We start from the raw sequence: 21,892 nt of genomic DNA, 5'->3' as shown, positions 1-21,892 counted from the left end.
TTTTTTTAGCTGTGTATGAATTTCAATAGTGTCAAAAACACACTTAGCTGAGTGGAGATTCAAACGAACTCAGTAGCTTTTCTGTAGATTCTGCATTGTATTATAAAACAAAATATATATATATATATATATATATATTAATTTGTGAATTTTCTAACAAAACTAATTGATGGTTTAGTGGTAAAGAAGGGGCAATGAAAACGCTTTCCCTAGAGTGTGGGTTTCAAGCCTCACTATCAAAAAAGTTTCTCCTCCATTTTGAAAGGGGCATTTTTATTTTATTATTTCGTACAACATAACGAAAGTAGGAAAATCAACCAACAATTGATTAGTAATACTATTGCTTAATGGTTTCGGAGGAGAGTAGAATTTCATTAATCAATTTGTCTATGTTCACATAAGATGATCCTGTTGTCTTTTTAACAGCTTCTTCAGCCAATTTCTTCCACTCCATTGCCTTTTTCTTCATCTCTTTGCCTTTCTCCCCTGTCATCAATTCTCTCACGAGACTTTCAACTTCGTCCCTCTTCACATTATTGTCAATCTCCAATCCGATTCCCCATCGACTGCAACAAAACCAACAATTTGTTAGTTGTTCTGAGAAGAACGGCCAACATATCATTGGTACCCCATTGCTAATGCTTTCGAGTGTCGAATTCCATCCACTGTGAGTCAAGAATCCTCCAATAGCAGGGTGGCTAAGGACTTGTTCTTGCGGGCACCATCCTGTCAACATCCCTCTTTCTTTAGTTTCTTCCACGAATTCGGATGGAAGAATTGCTTTTTCCCCTGATACAATATCAGGCCTTATGATCCACAAAAAATCCATGTGACTATTGGCAAGTCCCCAGGCGAATTCAATAAATTGGTTCGCGGTCATTGTAGTGATGCTTCCAAAATTGACATAGACAACAGAATTTGAATTCTTGGAATCAAGCCAGTCTAGACACTTGGTTTCTTCTTTCCATAGATTCGATCCCAAGTTCTTGTCATCGACTACGTGCTCCAAGAGAAGATTCAAGGGACCAATGGCGTAAATTGGAGGAAGAAGTTTTTGAAGTGATTCAACAACTTCTTTCTCCAATGGCTCAAATGTATTGATAATAATAGCAGAAGCATTTTTTGATCTCTCTGTTTCTTGGATGATGAATTTGATCATGTATTCTTCTGGATTTGTAGTTCTAATGAAACTTGGAAAATCCCTCAAACATATTCCTTCCATGCCTGGTATCCAATCAAAAGTTGTCTCCAAATATCCATTTGTCAAGTAACTTTCATCTGCAATTCCCCAATTAGATCAACCAAAGATAATTTAAGGCCACAAGATACTTATAAAGAGTAAATTTATGGCATTTTTGCCAATTAAGTAACAATAAAGACATTTTTAAACCAACTGCTAATCGAGAAGAATTTTTTTTAATTTTGCATAATTCGCATTTTGACTCTTTTCCATTAAAAGAATGATACAGGGGATCGAAGGTCGTTTAAAAATGGGAAAAGCATGTATACCTTTAAGTGGAGTGTATCCTTTCTCAACAAGATCGCGATAATGCATGTAACATAATAAACCACAAGCACTTGGAGTCCAAAAGAGAACTTGAGGGATGCCCAAATCCTGAGCAGCAGAGAGAGTGAAGCTCATTGAACCATCAGAAACGATGCACGAGACGGGTGGCACGTTATAAGTAGCGTTAAGCTTTGCGAGCAACTCTTTGAAAGGACCTAAACAAGTAGTGGTTGTAGATTTACAAAGAGAAGAAATGTCTTGGGTGGCATCAGGGTCACACGGTGGGAGGCCATCAGGAATGGTCTCGAATCGAAAAGATGGCAACCCATTGAGGCCATCGGGGCCTCGAGACTTGAGGAGACGCTTATGGTTGTATTCAGTGTTGACAAAGGTGATATGAAAGCCTTTGTGATGCAGGATTTTAGCCAACTTTAGCATTGGGGTAATGTGGCCTTGAGCAGGGTATGGTATGCAAACTGCATGAGGTTTGTCTAAATTTTCAGCACTAATGGAACACATTTTTTTTGTTGTTGCTTCCTTACTTGAGCTTCTCTTAAATAGAAGTGCGAGAGATGGTATATTTTGCAAGAGGAAGAGAGTGGCTACATTTATAGACGATCTAATTAAAACGAGTCAAAATCTTAAAATATTTTAACAATAGATGTTTCTTTTTTGGGGGGATTAATTTTGATAATTTATTGATGAAATAATGAGTATAAACATCACCTTGCACCATCTTGAACAAAGTCCATTTTCTATATGGCCCAATCGACTAGGATAACAATAGATGTTAAATTGCGTACTATGACATAATAGCCTTACTTCTGATTTTGTCCAACTCTGCATCATATTACTAACGGCACGGAATATGGACAAAGACATTGAAATTTCCTAATGAAATCATTAAAGGATGTAGTAGGTGGATGAAGTCGTTTCTATTTTAATTAGATATCTCAATTTCGAGTTTTGATATAAAAAAATCAGTAGTAACGAATGCTAATTCCAAATAGGCATTACCCTACGTGAATTTGAATTAATTGAACTCTAATATGAGTATCCAATACCGACTAAAATGAAAAAGAAAAAAATCTTAATGAGGTATAATGCTTCTGACCAGAATTCATAAGAGGAAGAGGACGCATATATTTATAGATGGTCAAATTAAAAAGAGTCAAAATCTTAAGATAAGTATTTAAAAACGAGATATTAAATTTAGAACTATGACATTATGGCCTTTAGTCTTTACTATTGATTTTTGTCCAAATATGCATCATAATAGCATATTAATAACGGCGAGGAGTAAGGACCTGAAATTTCTTAATGAGGTGTAGTGCTTTGGGCCAGGATCCTTACCCCCACCACGTGTTGCAAACTACTTGGCAAATTGGCCCAATGCTTCCCCAAAATTGTGAAATAATAGTTGGCTCAAATATATATTAAGCTAAAAGTTGGGATAACTAAGTGGCCGTTGGATCGGTGGTTAAAGTTATGCACGTATTAGTAATATATGTATTAGTTATGTAGATATTAGTAATGTAAATATTAGTTATGCAGGATTTAGTTATGCAAGTTTTAATAATTTATTAGCATTATATACTTCTTAAAAATAAATTATTTGTTTATCATTATACCCTTGACCTTTCTTATCTTTGTAATTTTATTTTTTTTACATTTTGTTTAGGCAAAGTTTTAGACAGAAACTTGGATGTCATATTTTTAAACTTCCTCATATAGTTGAACCAATGTGTATATATATTTTATATATATGAGGAAGATGGTATTATTTATTTGATACCTAATTTTTTAAAAATAAATTTTGGGTGAGCCTCAGACCCATTTAGTTAAAGGGCAGTCCGGTGCACTTAAGCTCCCGCTATGCTCAGGGTTCGGGGAAGGGCCCGACCACAAGGGTCTATTGTACGCAGTCTTACCTTGCATTTTTGTCAGAGACTGTTTCCAAGGCTTGAACTCGTGACCTCCTGGTCACATGGCAGCAACTTTAATTGATAAATAAAAAAGAATACAAAATTCTGATGAAGAAGTAGATAGTGAAAGACGAATAGTGGCCGCAGCCCAAGCGTTGGCCACAACCATATGTACTGTTCTTCTTCTTCGTTTAGTATTCTATGGTGTTTTCTGTTTGTGGATAGAATAAGATATTTTTTCTCCGATTGGAGAAATAAAAAGACTTAATCGGTATTATCCTCAGCCACAGAATTGATCGATTCTTCAAGATTTGCCTATGAAGAAATTTGAGATTTAGAAAAAATGGAATATAGCGGATCGGATTGTAATCGGAAGTGATAAAAGGGTAATTTAGTCATTTTAACTTTTTTTTATTCATGTATTAGTTATTTAGGTATAAGTTGTTTCACCTTTTATCCCACATAAAATAATAAATAGATTGGCTCATAACTTATAGATGTATTAATTATGTGACATTCTAATTTACTAACCAAACATAGTAATATGTTTGTTGAATTTTATACATAGACATAAAAATGTTACCAAACATAGTAAACTTATACAAAATTTTATACTTGAATAACTTTGTCCTTATCCAGTAACCAAACGACCTCTCATATCACGTCTATATTAAGGTATATGAAAGGGGTTGAAGTGGCTTCAATCAGAGTTGTGAACTTGTGATTGATCATGGTATTTTTTTAGTGGTTTAGTTAGAAAATAAAATTGTGTTTTGGATATCAAAGGTTCAATTTCCAAGACCCACATGTTGCATGACACAAGTGTTGAGAGAGAGATTATTGGGTAATGTCAATATTCTAATTAAAGCAAGGTCCACGAGGGGCTGAGGTAGTCCTAGTTGAAATCATGATCAAATATGATTTAATGAAAGAATAAAATTACGCATTGCTTACGACTTCACGTATGTATTATTGACCATGTATGGCCTAAATTTATGAATTGAGTTTTTGAATATTTTTGGGCAGGCACGACACGACAGTTTATCACGGACTCACCAATCCATTAACATGGCTGATGGCACGGCCAACCATTACGGTTAACAGTACGTCTAGTTTAGTAATTTTACGAATTATGCATAGACAATGACTTTTGAGATGGAAAAAATATTAGACAAGTAATTTTTAAAGTGATAAGTGTATTAAAAATAATGAATTTAGTACGATTAACTTTATATCATCCCATAGGAAAGTGACAAGTGTTCAGTTTAAGCTGCTTTTAGTTTTTTGTTTAGTCTTTTCACACGCTCATATTCTTTATTAGGTCACCTTTAGGAGGGTATTAAATTTACTTCGGACAAAAAAAAGAAGATAAAAATCAATCGTAAAGTTACAATGTTTAGAGTTTTCAGGACTAGTTTTGAATGATGCCAAATTACTGATCAACTGCCATAAGCCTACACATATAATTAATGGGGAAAAGGTCATGATATACTATTTAATTTTGCTATTTAGAGTTAATATATCTTTTGTTAGAAAAGTGACTCATATATACCCCTATCATTACACAAATAGCTCATATATATTTCAATCGTTACAAAAGTTGCTCACATATACCTCCACCGTTACAAAAATAGCTCATATATACCCTTTTCATCTTAAGAAAGTGGAAAATTATTTTTTTGATTTTTAATTTTTAAAAAAATTCATGTATGTGGAGTATTTTTTTTATTTGAGAAAGTAAAAATATAATAAAAAAATATATATACCCATACATGTGAATTTTTTTAGCAAAGTTTAGGGGTATATATAATATTTTTCAAGCTTGAATTATTTTTTGATTTCATTGATCATCATTATTTGAGTTTCTAATTCTTATTTCATTTTTATTTTTTCATTTTTTGGTGTAAATATATGAGAAATAAAAAAATAGTGTGAATGGAAAAAAGAGGAAAAAATAAGAAAAAAATTTAAAACTATTTTTTTGCAGCTATATTATAATTCAAAGCTAATTTTTTTGCTATTATATTCTAATTTAGTTGTTGTATCTATAAAAAAAAAATCAAAGCATGTAAAATAATGTTTACAATAAAAGTAGTGAGAAAAAAGTTTGACCATCAAAATAATAAATTCAAATTAGCCGTTGAATCAAAAAGTATAATTATTTGTGAGAAAGATGAAATATACCTCTATATGTATTATTTTTTTAATAAAAAATTTTAAAAAATAAATTTAAAATTAAGTTTTTCACTTTCATTAGAAGAAAAGGGTATATGTGAGCTATTTGTGTAACAGTAGGAGTATATATGAGTCACTTTCATAACGAGAGGTATATCAACTCTAAATGACAAAGTCGGGGTATATCAGACTCAACTACCATAAGCCTACTCGTGATATACAATTATATGATTTTGATGTATTTCAATATGCATAAAACAGTATTCGTTTAACTAAACTAATAAATTATTGGGTGTAAAAAGGAATATAATGTTTTGTATATTTTTATATATGTATATTTATATAAAATTGGCTTACTCTATGTATATGGTATCTTGTAAATATTCTTATAATTTATATACATAACTGAAGATGATTCTTTTGACACACATATAATACAATGTTTCAAACAGAATTTTGCCATTAATTAAAATAATCTATATTCTTTCAAACAGAAGAAATTTGTCTACATGCAACTATGATCACTACACCAAAACAAAGAAAGCATCTGTAAGATTTGAAAGAAATTAAATTAGTAAATTTAATTAATCTCTGTTTAAAATATTTTTAATGATTTGGACCACTCATTTAACCCATGGATATTGTAGAGAATAGCAAAATAAAAATATAAGCGAGGAAACCTTCTTCTATCTCAAGATAGTTAATTAAGATCAAAAAATTCAACCAAAAAAGAAAAACCTAGAAAAAAGAAGGGAGAAATATGAGAACTTTGATTACATATGAAGACTTCTTGAGTTTTAAATTCATCTATACGAAAAATCTAGATAACTTTATCTTCTAGCTATCTTAACAAGAATCTAGAACTTCTAGATTTATCTTTAAGATAAATATCCAAAACACAACAATAGATCATTCTAAAACTTTCCTAAAAAATCTAAGGTTTTTCATAGTTCGAAAAAATTAACTTTAATTTATTTTTGAGATATTTTGTCGTGCTTGGATATTTTATGAAAAGAGGAAATTGGAATTCTTTGCAAGTCTAAGCTAGGGTTCGGTCACAAAGTTTCAAGTATTTTTGGCGAGCTAATTTTATGTAACACCCCAAAGTCCTTACCTAAACTAATACTGAATGATCTGAAAATTTCACCAGAGGTTGGCAACGAGACCCTTCACAGGCCGTATTGATCTTCACGATCCGTGAAGAATGCCCGTACAGAGGCCTGGCAAGTGGGAGATAGGGTAAGGAAAGGACCACGGAAGGCTCTACACGGCCTGTGGTGCTTATCACAGTCCGTGAAACTCTATGTGAGCCCGACCCCCAGGACCCTTGAGACATGCGAGGACTACGGGAGAGGAACACGCACCATGGTGACCACCACAAGCCGTGGTAGTCTCCGTGGTGGCCACCTCTCCCCAAGCCAGCCTGAGTTCCTGACCACGACACTCACTATGGACCGTGGTGAGCATAACGGACCGTGGTGGCCTCCGTAAATGTCAACCCCTCCTGACCCATGCTCAAGTACAGGACCACGGACACCACCACGGACCATGGTGAGCTTCACGGGACGTGGTGACCTTCTGTGAAGTTTTTTTTTGATTTTTTCCAACTGAACCCTGCATGTTTAGGGACTAAAAATCAGTCCCTTATCATACCCAATAAGGTTTTTCTCTCATTCACACTTGTACTTTTTTGAGAGAAGTGATTGCAAGAAAAAAAGGTAGGGTTCAAGGTCTTCGGGCAATTCCTTCGAGTTTCGATCGTTCCCTCTAAGTTTCAGGTATGTAAGGCTGAACTAAAACATGGACTTTGTTCCTCTATGTGTGCATGATTTCGATAGATTGATTGTGAATGGATTGAGTCCCCATGATTGTGTTTCTTGAGAATTTCTTTCTTAAACTTAACATGTTTTATTGATTATTGAGAAATTGATGCTTTTCTACGAACTAGTTTCTTGAACAAATAATTTAAACTACTTGTTTCATGAACCCTGATAGCATATTGATGGATATTAAATGTATATGCTTAAGGATTGAGTCTAGAGTCTTGAATTAGTAAATGCATGATTATGATTGTGATGCAAGCATGATGACAGTGTTGATGAACTTGATAGTCCTTCATATTTTCATACTTGAATCCAAGTGAATGGTTTCAATTGAATGTTGTCATAAGTGGTTGTCCAAACTTCTTTTAAATAAATAATTGGGAAATTGATTGGTTGAAAGAATTGATTTGATAGAACTGATGAACTGATAAGAGTCTAATTGAGACTTATTGATTTGGTTTGATTTGGATAAATTGTGTTATGAGCTACGAGTCTTAGAAGGAGTATTGAGCATCGAATTGGGTAAGATTTAGTAATAACTCGAACCCAATAACTACATCGCCAAATGGAGGAAAGGATTGAATCGTTAAGTCGGATGTTTCCTAAACTATTGTCTTGACATGATAGGACTTGATTGATTTTGAAACCATGATTGGTTGATTCATTCTTACCCCTGGCAAGGTATCGAATGGACGTGGCAACAATGTCGGCTTATTGTATTATCACTGGCACATAAGTGATGGTTGTAGGATAAGAGAAACTCAGGTGTTGATAGTATTTTGGTTGGATTGGATTGGATTGTATAAGATTGGTTTCTATCTAAACCTTACTCTTGCTTTAAACTTATAACATTCTGATTGAGTTCCTTTCTTTTAAGTTGATTGTGGAGATTGAGGTAAGTATTGTTGACTGTTTATCCTTCCTGCCATTTCACATACTTGTACATTTTATGTACTGACTCCTTTTGGCCTGCATCATTTCATGATGCAAATACAGATGCTAGAGATCATCAATAGGCGCTCCGTTGAAGATCTATCTTCTTTTCCTGATAGTGGTGAGACATCATTGCCTTTTGAGAAATCATGATTATTTTGCTTTCTTTTTGTATTTTCTTTTAGGTAACCCTGGACTTGTCATTGACACCATCTAGTTGAATAGAATAAAGGCTTTATAGACTAGACAGTTATAGATTTGGAGTTGATGTTTTTATTCCTTGGATCTGTTTCCTTTAAAACTACTATCCTTTGAGTTAACTCGAACCATTTTGCTTAAATTTATTCTTTTGATATGGAATGATTTAGATTGTTGATTGAGATAGCCCACTAAGATTGTATTTTCTATTGTATTGAGTCTTCTGCTAAGTGCATTGATGAATGATTGAATATGTGATTGGATCAAGTGGTTTGCTAGGGGACTACTAATGGTTTTCAAGTACCGGCTTCACCTAGGGTACCCTTTCGAGGCGTGACATTTTAGGTGAAGTTTTATCATGCCTTGGCTAATGGCCATAGATTTTGAGAGAAATATTTGACTTTTTAAAAAAGAAATATAATTTAAATCCATACGTTATAAAAATTATCAAAATTAGTCATAAGTTAGTATTATCATTTTATAATGAACATCTTTCGTTAAAAAAATAACTTTATAACATAATTGATGACGATCAACAACAACAAAAACAACAATATGGGCAAAAGCAGTACAGTAATCACACATTCAAACTAATCACTTATTCAGAATAAATTATAACTCATTAAAAACAAGTTATTATTTTTAATGGAGTTGGTTGTAGATAGATATTAATTGGGATTAACAATGATGAGTATTTTTATAAAATATAAAAAATTGGGATAATTTTAAAAAATAATAAAATTCTCAAATACTAAAATTTGTCCCAAATTCTAATTTTTTCCTCGAACTTGGGATGTTCGTCAAATATGTTTGCGAAGTAATAGCAAGTTATATGACCAAACACTAATTTCAAATTTCTTAAAAACATTTCCATATATTTTTCTGGCCAAACGACACCTAACCATCAATAGTCGTGGGACAAATTGCAAGGCATAAAATAGTGCCACGGGGGGACCAATAGACATTGAGGTAACTGGTAAATTTGCTGTCATGTGACCAGGAGGTCACAGGTTCAAGCCTTGGAAACAGCCTCTGGCAGAAATGCAAGTAAGGCTGCGTACAATAGACTCTTGTGGTCAGACACTTTCTCGAACCCCGCGCATAGCGGGAGCTTTAGTGCACCGGGCTGCTCTTTTATTATTAGATCATACTCCATCCATTTCCAAATTAGTGAACCGCTAAGGCAATGCACATTTATAAAGGAAAAAAAAAGTTTAAGATATAAATTGAACGTTACTTTCCTCTTTTGTCTTTTTAGTTATTATTAAACTATTCTTAAAAATATAAATAATTCAAAATAAAATCATAAATATGAATAATTAACCCTCCTGAAATTAAATAGAAAATGTAAATGAGGGGCATAAATGAGTACACACCAACTTGCTTGCATCCCTATATCTTTAGTTTCTTCCAAGAATTCGATTGGAAGAACTGCTTGTTCACCTGAGATAATATCAGGCCTTATGATCCATAAAAATTCCACCTTGCTACTGGCAAGTCCCCAAGCGAATTCGATTAGTTGGTTTTTAGTCATGACAACTATACTTCCGAAATTGACATAAACAACAGAATTTGATTTCTTAGTATCTAGCCATTCAAGACACTTTGGATTTTGTTTCCAAAGATTGGATATTAAGTCCTCTAAGTTCTCGTCATCAACATGTTTCACAAGCAAATGCATTGGTCCAATTGGATACACCGGAGGAAGAAGTGCTTGAAGTGATTCAAGAACTTCCTTCTCTAATGCCTCAAATGTATTGACAACAATAGCAGTAGCGTTTCTTGATCTCTCTGTTTCTTGGATGAGATGTTTAATCATGTAATCATCTGGATTCGCGGTTCTAATAAAAGCTGGAAGATCCCTCAGACATGTGTCCTTCAAGCCTGGTATCCAATCCAAAGTCTTATCCAAGTAGCCATTTGTCAAGTAACTTTCATCTACTCAAAAAAATAATGTAATGAGAAAGAGTGAAACTGGACATTTTAAAACGGGAGAAACTAAAGCATGTATATACCTTTTAGTGGAGTGTATCCTTTTTCAACAAGGTCACAGTAATGCATGTAGTCTAATAAACCACAAGCACCTGTGGTCTAAAACAAAACTTGCGGGATGCCTAATTCTTGAGCAGCGAAGAGAGTGAAGCTCATACAACCATCAGAAATGATACACTAAACGGATGGCAGCATGTTGGATGAAGAAGTACTCCTATTATTGAGCTTGGAAAGTAACTCTTTGAAAGGACCTAAACAAGTAGTGGTAAGGGATTCAGATACAGCAGCAATATCTTGGGTGACATGCCCATCACATGGCGGGAGGCCATCAGGAATGGTCTCGAATCGAAAAGATGACAACCCTTTGAGGGAATCAGGGCCTCGAGACTTAAGGAGACGCCTATGGTTATATTCAGTGTTGACAAAAGTTATATGAAAGCCTCTGTTATAGAGGATTTTGGCTAAATTTAATATTGGGGTAATGTGGCCTTGGGCAGGGCATGGTATGCAAATTGCATGAGGCTTGTCAAGTTGATCAGCACACTTGGAAGCCATTCTATTCTTATTATTTAGGTTCTCTCAAATGTATGGTTTTGGAAAATGGAAGAAATGTGGATACTTAAAGGTAACTTGGGTCAAATTCTTCTATTTTTTTCTTAAATTTCTAACCCAACTAGACAATCCTTCACAAAATAGAAACAGAGGGTATATACATCATGGTTTTAGACAAAATTGAAAAGAAGACAAGAGAAAAATCTTCACATTACTTAAGAAGGGCAATTTATCCTTTTTAGCTCACACTTTTATAAAATGAAGTTTGAGTTTGACTATTCAAATTTTATCATGAGTTTTATAATTTTGCACTATTTAAGCATCCTCATTTATAATATCATCATAGAGTGTATTATAAACTATGTGATAATAATAGAATACTTAGTTCTCTCTAACTCTTATTTTCTTCGTGATGGTTAATTAGTAGAGGTTTTGTACTTCATTAGAATTGGTAAGGTAAGATCTAGCCCCCTTGCTTGTACTTATTTCTGTTGAGAATTTTTTAATTATATTATTAATAAAAGGCCGCTAGACACTCTGTCTAGTGGTATAAATAAATAAAAAATTATTGAATGTTAAAAAAATAACAAATAGTTGTAATATTAGCTTAGTACTACTTAATTAAATGAGAGGCTAGAAGTAGAATATCCATTTTTAGAATAGTACTAAGTATTAGAATCTAATGCCTAAGACATTAATTACAGAAAATCACTATAATAGTAGTTAATACTAAGTGTAAAACAGGAAGGGGAAAAAAAGATTGTTTTTTCTCTTAATATGCCTAAAAATCTATTTTTAAATATATTATACAAGTAAAATTAAGGAAGGGAGTAGTAACTACTGTATTTTGATTTGTCCTAAGATGAATTCCTAAAAGATTCATTAGAAAAAAAGTCACGAGATGAAGCTATTATTATGCGTAAGTGTATAAGATAAGTAACTAGTTTTCGGTCTAATTTCATAGATGATCACTCAATTTTTATTTTATTGCGCTAAAATTACAAGGATCATTTGTTATATTCAGCCTCAAGAAGCTTTTGTTCTTCCAGCACATACTACACTTTCATAAGCTCTGCAACAAATATTCATATTTGGGTATCAGAAATAGATCATGTCATATTTTGGTGAGATATTTAGTAAAAGTGTGAAGTCCACTTGTTATGGAGTACTTAATAAATAACAACAATGAACAATTGGACATGAAAAGCACAACCTAATTAGAGTTGAATAATTAAATAGGTAGGTTTTGGACCACATAATTCATCATTATTGAAATTTAATCAAAGCCTGCATCAGTAATAGAGGAAACATCTATCTCATAGATGACAAATAAATTAGTAATACATTTCCGTTTCTTTTATTATTTTTGATGATTTACAGTTGATTTATTCTAGGTACACTATCCATCTCCTACTTCTCTTGATATTTGCAGAAAAAAATTGGAAGTCTAATGAAGTAAAGCATCTGTTGTATAATTTGCTGGGGACCAAAAGATTTTGATATAGCAAGAGATATTTTACATTTATTATTCGAATTCGGGTGGAAGAATTGCTTGTTCCCCTGATACAATATCAGGTCTTATGATACATAAAAATTCCATCTGACTATTGGCAAGTCCCCAGGCGAATCAAATAAGTTGGTTCGCGGTCATGACAGTGATTGCTCCCAAAATTGACATAAACAACTGAATTTGATTTCTTGGAATCAAGCCATTCTAGACATTTTGGGTCTTCTTTCCAAAGATTGGATCCCAATAACTCCAAATTCTTGTTCTCAATGTGTTTTACAAGAAAATGCAAGGGTCCAATTGTGTAGACAGGAGGTAGAAGGGCCTGAAGTGATTCAAGAACTTCCTTCTCTAATGAATCAATTGTGTATTGATCTTAAACTTCGAATCAACATTCTTCCTACAAGTTTCCTTCCTAGGTTTTGCTGAATTAAGAGAACGATGCCGAAATTTTGAGAGGGACAAAATCGACAAAACAGGGAGATGAGAGAGAGAAAGTCACGTTTTGGAAGTGCAGCGTCAGTTATTTAATGGGAATGATTCTTGCAATATTTTAGATACTAAAAGGATGTTTTTTGCTCATTATTATAGTGCAGGGATGTAATCTAAGCTTGAGTCATAGTTAAGGAATGAATTTAGCCCAAAACTCAATCGCGCGACTTCAATCAACACCAGCTAACCGACAGATTGTTGTCAATCTGCTTAACCTATGAATGGCCATTTCCCCACACCCAAGATCTATCGCAAACCTTCAACTCGTGATTGAACTAAGAAGAAAATAAGGTTTTTCCACTTCAGCAGTCATAAAAAAACCTAATTCTATTGAGTTGATTCCAAAATATATATATATATATATATATATTGTAAAATCTCTCTCATATACGTTCTTACTCTTTCTCTTTCAATTTTCCCGTGGCTGTGTACCGTTTCGTCCCGTGGCGCGCTATACACACTCTACATACACTATGAATGTTTATAAATAGTGTATATGCGTTATATATAAATTAGATACACTTCTCACATAATATACATTTTATCAGTACCCACCGTATCCTCTGTAATCCTTCACTCCCATTTTTATGTGTAATTGAGTAATAAAAATCCGACAAACTTGGCTGGAAAAAATGTCTTCTCCAACAGTGATCATCGTTTTTCTCCTCTTTCACCATCTCTTAATTCTTCCAAAAAAGTATAAGGAGAAAGAAAACGGCACTGGCATGTCGGTGTTTGCTACTGTGGAAGAAAAGAATACAATGAAGGGAGCAGGCGATGGTGGCGGCTGAAAGAAGGTAGAAGATTAAAAGAGAAGGAGAACGTGAAATGGTTGAAAGAGAAGGACCAAGGGTGTGACTTTAGAGTTTGGCTATAACTTGATATTTATGTTTGTATTTTTAGTGTATATAGATTTATATTGCTGATTTACCCATATATTTGGGTGTGTATTATTAATGTATCTATTGTTCATATTGCTGAATTGTATGATTCAAATAAACCTCCCGTGCTGCTTGCAATGTTCCCAATGGACGCTACCTCCTACTTCTCTTGATATATATTTTTTTGGACTAGATATCTCTAATATTTGATAATTCAAAAGCAGAACAAGTTGGAAAATTTGCTAGAGACCAAAAGATTGCGATGTAGCATCTAACAACAGTTGTTTTCCTTTTTATAAGTATTAGAACATATAACAGGAGGTCACGGGTTCAAGCCTTGGAAACAGCCTCTGGTAGAAATGCAAGGTAAGGCTGCGTACAACAGACCCTTGTGGTCGGGCCCTTCCCCGGACCCTGCGCATAGCGGGAGCTTAAGTGCACCGGGCTGCCCTTTTAGAACATATAACAGCAGCAAGTTACAAAATAACGAAAAAAAACACGAAAGGGAAACAAGAATTAAAGGATCTCAACACCGGAAAAAAATGAAAATAAACCATCTAATGTTTGAGGAGAACCTCGTTGATTAATTTGTCTATGTTCACATACGATGATCCTGTTGGTTTTTTAGCAGCTTCTTCAGCCAATTTCTTCCACTCCATTGCCTTTTTCTTCATATCTTTACCTTTCTCGCCAACCATTAACTCCCTCACAAGACTTTCAACTTCATCCCTTTTCACATTATTGTCAATTTCCATTCCAATTCCCCATTGGGTGCATTTGAACCAACAGTTAGTCTGTTGTTCCGCGAAGAACGGCCAGCAGATCATTGGCACCCCATTGCCAATGCTTTCAAGGGTCGAATTCCATCCATTGTGAGTCAAGAACCCTCCAATAGCAGGGTGGCTAAGGACTTGTTCTTGCGAGCACCAACTTGTCAACATCCCTCTTTCTTTTGTTTCTTCCACAAATTCGGGTGGAAGAATTGCTTGTTCCCCTGATACAATATCAGGCCTTATGATCCACAAAAATTCCATCTGACTATTGGCAAGTCCCCAGGCGAATTCAATAAGTTGGTTCGCAGTCATGACAGTAATGCTCCCAAAATTGACATAAACAACAGAATTTGGTTTCTTGGAATCGAGCCAGTCTACACTTTTTGGATCCTCTTTCCAAAGATTGGATCCCAATAACTCCAAATTCTTGTTCTCAATGTGTTTTACAAGAAAATGCAAGGGTCCAATTGTGTAGACCGGAGGTAGAAGGGCCTGAAGTGATTCAAGAACTTCCTTCTCTAATGGATCAAATGTATTGATAACAATAGCAGAAGCAGAATAGCATCTATGTGTTTCTTGGACAAGGAACTTGAACATAAATTCATCTGGATTTGTACTTCTAATGAAAGTTGGTAAATCCCTCAAACGTATACCTTTCATGCTCGGTATCCAATCTAAAGCCATCTCCAAATACCCATTTGTTAAGTCACTTGCATCTACAATTTCACCAAAAACATAAAAGAACAAAGGTTAAAACACAAACCTATTTAAAACTGGGTCATTTTAAAACAGGACAAATTAAATAAAGACTATACCTTTAAGTGGAAAGTATCCCTTTTCAGCAAGGTCGTGGTAATGCATGTAACCTAATAAACCACAAGCACTTGGAGTCCAAAATAAAACTTCAGGGATGCCCAATTCCTGAGCAGCAGCTAGAGTGAAGCTCATACAACCATCGGACACAATGCACGAGACAGGTGGCACGTTAGATGAACAAGTGTCATTGAGCTTCGCGAGCAATTCCTTGAAAGGACCTAAACAAGTATTGGTAGTGGATTCACAGAGAGCAGGAATATCTTGAGTTGAATCGGCATCACATGCTGGGAGGCCATCAGGAATGGTCTCGAATCGAAAAGATGGCAAGCCTTTGAGGGAATCAGGGCCACGAGACTTAAGAAGACGCCTATGATTGTATTCAGTGTTGACAAAAGTGATGTGAAAGCCTTTATGATTGAGGATTTTGGCTAATTTTAACATTGGATTAACGTGTCCTTGGGCAGGGTATGGTATGCAAACTGCATGAGGCTTGTCAAGTACTTCATGATTTCTAATGGAACCCATATTCAAAAGAAATTAGCTTATGATTTGTCTCAAAGAGTACTAAAGGAGAAGAAAGATTGGTCTGATTTTGGCTAGTTTAAGAATGTATGTGCAGGTATTTATCGAAGAAATAATGAGATGATAATAAGATTTCAAAGTTAAAGTTGGAAATGGTAGAACAGTCAAAGTTGAATTTTAACACCTGCACAGTGGACTCAATTTGAAGCAGAAGCTTCCTTTTACCACCGAACTAGCTCACTCAAAAAATACTAAAGAGCTTTCTAATTTTTCTGAGGTAGCCCTCTATTTAAATTTATTTTACCTAATTTTTTTTTTAATCTATTTCAAAAAAAGAATGATCATTTTTCTTTTTAGCCAACTTTTTATATGACATATTTGAGACTACAAAAATTTCTTTTTCCTCTGATTCTATTACAATATACGTGGAATAGCCTTGAATATTTTTCAAATAAAAAATACATAGTTTTTAATAGTGAGAGTTGTTTCTTTTTTTTTTCCTCCGTCGCTCCCAGCTTTCTTAAAGTTTTATTCGTTGCCTTTTATTTGTCGCTATCGCTGACCTCTAAAATAAAATAAAATAACAAAGAGACGATTATTATATCATATACCCTCTAAAAAAGATGTTGATAATTGTCATTATCGTTGCCCTCTGAAATGTGTACGTATGAAGGGCTTTGTCGACTCCAATCAACTCTTAAATTATGATAAGATGATGTTTATTGAAATAATTTATGCACAAAACTATTTGATTCTCTTGTTGGGATAGATTGATTTTGTTGCATTAATTTGAATGGATTATTTTTTATTGATTCTTAAAATGATAAAATTCAGATCTAGGAACAACCAAAATCATTAGTTTAAGCAATTATTTAATATATCTTTGTGATTATTTAATATATGGTCTGTTCACTTTTACTTGTTCGTTACTTTAAAAATAAATTTTTATTTTACTTGTCATTTTTAACATATCTAGAAAAGATTAATTATTTTTTTCATATTTTACCCTTAGCATTAATTACTTATTCCCTAAATCATTTTTCAAGACCTAACATTAAATATCAATTAATAACGATAATGTGAAAAAAATAATATATCAATTATTATTCTCTTAATGATATGTCAAGTTCAAATGCGACAAGTAAAGTGAATGGAGTGAATTTATTATAATTATCGTATAAATATTCAAAAATAATATCAGAAGTATTATAAGTCACAATTTTTCTCATATAAATATAACTAAAAATAATATCTTAAATAGTTGATAAAAATTTATGTAATTTGACTCTTAAAAATTAAAACATAACAAATATTATGGTACGAAAGGGATACTTTCCGGGATAATTATTCTGTTTTAGTGAAGATCGTAATAGGCTTTTGTTTATTGATTTCAATCTGGGCATCTTATGAGACAAATGCTGCAAAATGATTTGTTGTCTGTTAGAATTAAAGGGTACGGGGATTTGGGGGGGGCGGGGGCGGGTATGGGAGTTATAGAGTTTAAATTTTACATTTCGATAACGTAAAAAGTGTTTAATTAAATTACTTATAAGATAATTATAATTAAATTTCTTTATAAATATTAATTAACAATCTAATAAAAATGATAGCCGACATGCCTAATAAAAATTCACTAATAATATAAAATAAAATAAAAATAGTTACACTGTGAATACAACGCATGCAGGAAAAATTGAATTGATCGAATCTTAAATCATGTTTCTTTCAAGTTTCAATGAGTCGTAAAAATTGACATAAGATTATCGCATTTAAATTGATTGGTAATTTGTCCCATCTGGCATGATTCATGTGACCTCCAGCGAGGGATGGGTATATTGTGAATTGTTGAAAATTTATACATTATTATTTTTAGAATTATTTTTCTTTTTAATAGGGTTTTTAGCTATTTTTAAATCTTGAATAGTAACTATTTCTACTTTTCAGAAGGATTTGAAAAGAACTAAAAGAGTAATATTGATAAGTTACTCTTTGATTAATGTCTTTAAATATTTATTTGTATTAATTAAAGAGACTAATCAGTAATTCCCTCGCGTCCAGAATTGTTGATGTTTTAGTTTTCAAAAATTGATTCAAAATAATTGATGTTTCATAAATAAAGATATGTAAAAATAAAAATAAAAATCTGAAATCCGTTCTTAAGACTTTTCTAATTCAATGTACAAATTAAATTTAATAATAACTATGTCAACTTAAAAAATAACATTTAATAATAAGTAAATTTCGTAATCCATATGTCAAACTCCAAACCTATAATAATAAAATAAAAAAAAAGAGAGTCCAGAAAGAGCGGAAGAAAAAAATCAAATGAATAAAGTAAAGAATTCATTGCAAATAAAAACCATCAATTGAATGAAGGGAAGAATTCAACGCAAACACAAGCCCGAAAAATTAAAATTAAATATTATTTTCTCGAAAACGACTAATGAAGTGTAGGTAAAGTAGGTACTACTCAAACTTATTTAGGGGGCGGTGATCCGTATCTTTTTCATTTTTTAGGCAGTGACTTGTTTGTTCTTTAATCTAAAAAATTAATCTATTTGTTTAAACGTTGTATAAAATTCAATGAATGTGTTATAAAATAAATTGAACTTAGCAAATAAACAAGAAGAAGAGATAATAAAAGGAAGAGAAAATTTAGAGAATTTTTCTATATGTTTCTTTTCATTTTGAGTTGCCTAATTTATAAGCAGAAGGTAATGATTAGGGGAGGGGACAACGCGTGAAAGGAGAAAGGAAAAAAGAGAAAAGGAAGAAGAAAATGTTACAATTTTCAAAAGAATAAGAAAAAGTAAAAGAAGAAAGGGACATCTTGAAAGAGACATTCACTTCTTTTTTAATAATTTTACAACACTCCCCTTGGATGTCCATAAAACAAATTCTAGTGAAAGAACAAATATATATATATATATATATATATATATATATATATATATATATTAAACACCCATAGATGTTGTGCCTCTTTAAAATCTTATTAGGAAAAAATCAGTGGGAAAAAACCTAGTGAAGGAAAAAGAGTACAAACATCTGGTAATACGCCTTAAGTGCTGCCTCATTAAAAATCTTGCTAGAAAACCTAGTGGAATAAAACCTAGACTAAGGAAAAAAGAGTGCAGCGCGTATCATACTCCCTTGATGAAGATATCATTTAACATCTCGATGATGACGCATTCCAATCTTGTATCTCAATTTCTCAATTGTTGAAGTTGGAAATGCCTTAGTAAACATATCTGCTAAATTATCACCTGAACGAACTTGTTGAACATCTATTTCACCTTTCTTTTGAAGATCATGGATAAAGAAGAATTTTGGTGAAATATGTTTTGTTCTGTCTCATTTGATGTATCCTCCCTTTAATTGAGTTATACATGCAGCATTGTCTTCATACAATATTATTGGAACGTCTCTTTTCAAAGAAATGCCACATGTTTCTTGAATGTATTGAGTTATTGATCGTAACCAAATGCATTATCTACTTGCTTCATTGATGGATATTATCTCTGCATGATTTGAGAAAGTGGCAACCATAGTTTTCTTTATTGAACGACATGATATAGCTATACCACCACGTGTAAATAAATAGCATGTCTGCGATTGACCTTTATGGGGATCAGACAAATATCCCGCATTTGCGTAACCAATCAATTATGACGTCGATTTATTTGAATAAAACAATCCCATATCAATGGTCACTCGGAGATATCTGAATATATGCTTAATTCCATTCCAGTGTCTTCGCGTTGGGGAAGAACTAAATCTTGTTAGCAAGTTTACTGAGAAAGTTATATCTGGTATAGAATTGTTGGCAAGATACATTAATGCACCAATTGCACTAAGGTATGGTATTTCAGCACCAACAAGCTCTTCATCATTTTCATGAGGTCGAAATGGATCTTTATTAATATTAACAGATCTCACAACCATTGGGGTACTCAGTGAGTGTGTTTTATCCATGTAAAATCTCCTTAAAATATTTTCTATATATGTTAATTGATGGACAAATATCCCATTTGTAAAATATTCAATTTGTAGACCAAGACAATATTTTGTCTTTCTGAAGTCTTTCATTTCGAATTCCTTTTTTAGACATTTTATTGCCTTTGAAAGTTCTTCAGGAGTTCCGATGATATTTAAATCATTAACATATACGACTATTATGATAAATTCAGATCCAGACCTTTTCATAAAGACACAAGGGCAAATTGGATCATTTTTATATTCTTCTTTTAACAAATATTCACTAAGACGATTGTACCACATTCGCCCTGATTGTTTCAGCCCATATAAGAATTTTTGCAATTTTATTGAACAAGTTTTTCGGGAATCTTTATATATTTCAGGCATTTTAAATCCTTTAGGAATTTTCATAAAAATATCGTTATCTAGAGAACCATATAAATAGGCTGACATCCATCAGATGCATGCCAAGTTTTTCATGAACTGCCAGATTTATAAAATACCTAAAAGTGATTGCATCCACCACAGGAGAATATGTTTTCATATAATCAATGTCGGGTCTTTGCAAAAATTCCTGTGCCACAAGTCGTGTTTTATATCTTACGACTTTATTTTTCTCATTTCTTTTTCGCACAAAGACCCATTTGTACCCAACTAGTTTTATACCTTCAGATGTCCGAAAATTTTGCGTTTTTCAAGCGAAGCTAATTCAACTTGAATTGCATCTTTCTATTTTGACCAATCATTCCTCTGTCTACATTCATCAATAGATTTTGGTTCAAAATCCTCATTTTGTTGCATTATTTTCATAGCAACATTATAAGCAAAACTATTGTCGATAATTACATTATTTCGGTTCCATATTTTTTCTGATGAGACATAATTTATCAAAATTTCTTTATCATTTTCAGGCGTCTTAACCTCTTGCAAGGTTTTATCAATTGTTATGTCTCTTCGCTCTTCTTGAGCAGGTTTCGTCATATCATGACCATCTTGATAGTTTGTTTCTTCTTTTTTTTGAGGAATTTATCTTTGGAACCGATCGGTCTACTACGTTTTAAATGTGGTTTAGACTCATTTGCATTAATTAATTGTCCTATTGGGACACAACTCGAATTGGAGCGTTAGCAGCTGAGATATGAGATTTAGTAACTCTTAATAGGTCAGTGAATGCATCTAGCAATTGATTTGCAATATTTTGCAAATGAATTATCTTTTGAACTTCCAATTCACATTTATTTGTACGAGGATCTAAATGAGATAGTGATAATGCATTCCAATCTATTTTTCTTTTCAGCTGCTTATTTTCTCCCCCTAATGTTGGGTATATTGATTCATCAAAATAACAATCAGCAAATCTTGCGGTGAATAAATCTCCAGTCATAGGTTCCAAATATTTTATGATAGAAGAAGATTCGTACTCAACATATATTCTCAATCTTCTTTGGAGTCCCATCTTTGTGCGTTGTGGTGGAGCAATTAGAACATATACCGCACATCTAAATATTCTAAGATGGAAAATATTCGGCTCCTGACCAAAAGTCAATTGTAATGGGGAGACTTTATGATAATTTGTGGGTCTGATCGGTACAAGACTTGCTGCATGCAAAATAGCATGACCCCATAATGAAATAGAAAGTTTTGTTCTCATAAGTATTTGTCTAGCAATTAATTGGAGATGTTTAATCAATGATTCCGTTAGACCATTTTGAGTATGAACATGAGCAACCAGATGCTCAACTGTTATTCTAGTGGATAAACAATAATCATTAAATTTCTAAAATGTGAACTCACCAGCATTATCAAGACGAATTATCT

The 21,892-nt window shown here is 33.1% G+C and overlaps 2 protein-coding genes and 1 pseudogene across 2 annotated transcripts; all 3 read right to left on the bottom strand.

Moving 5' to 3' along the window:
• Positions 1–201: 201 nt before the first annotated feature.
• Positions 202–2,094, bottom strand: LOC129903039 (7-deoxyloganetin glucosyltransferase-like). Its single transcript, XM_055978517.1, has 2 exons — positions 1,510–2,094; positions 202–1,278 (listed from the first exon to the last, which is right to left on the bottom strand). The coding sequence occupies exons 1-2, from the start codon at positions 2,024–2,026 to the stop codon at positions 338–340; spliced, it is 1,458 nt and encodes a 485-aa protein (XP_055834492.1). The 5' UTR covers positions 2,027–2,094; the 3' UTR covers positions 202–337.
• Positions 2,095–6,950: 4,856 nt separating this feature from the next.
• On the bottom strand, positions 6,951–11,108 carry LOC129903497 (7-deoxyloganetin glucosyltransferase-like; annotated as a pseudogene).
• A 3,124-nt stretch (positions 11,109–14,232) lies between these two features.
• LOC129904091 (7-deoxyloganetin glucosyltransferase-like) lies at positions 14,233–16,235 on the bottom strand. The gene is made up of 2 exons (XM_055979620.1): positions 15,574–16,235; positions 14,233–15,474 (listed from the first exon to the last, which is right to left on the bottom strand). Exons 1-2 carry the CDS (start codon positions 16,097–16,099, stop codon positions 14,543–14,545), a joined length of 1,458 nt encoding a protein of 485 aa, XP_055835595.1. The 5' UTR covers positions 16,100–16,235; the 3' UTR covers positions 14,233–14,542.
• Between the last annotated feature and the right edge of the window lie 5,657 nt (positions 16,236–21,892).

The sequence above is a fragment of the Solanum dulcamara genome, chromosome 9 (genome assembly GCF_947179165.1).
Source record: "Solanum dulcamara chromosome 9, daSolDulc1.2, whole genome shotgun sequence".
Taxonomy (NCBI): domain Eukaryota; kingdom Viridiplantae; phylum Streptophyta; class Magnoliopsida; order Solanales; family Solanaceae; genus Solanum; species Solanum dulcamara.
This window is presented reverse-complemented; position numbering and strand designations above follow the sequence as displayed.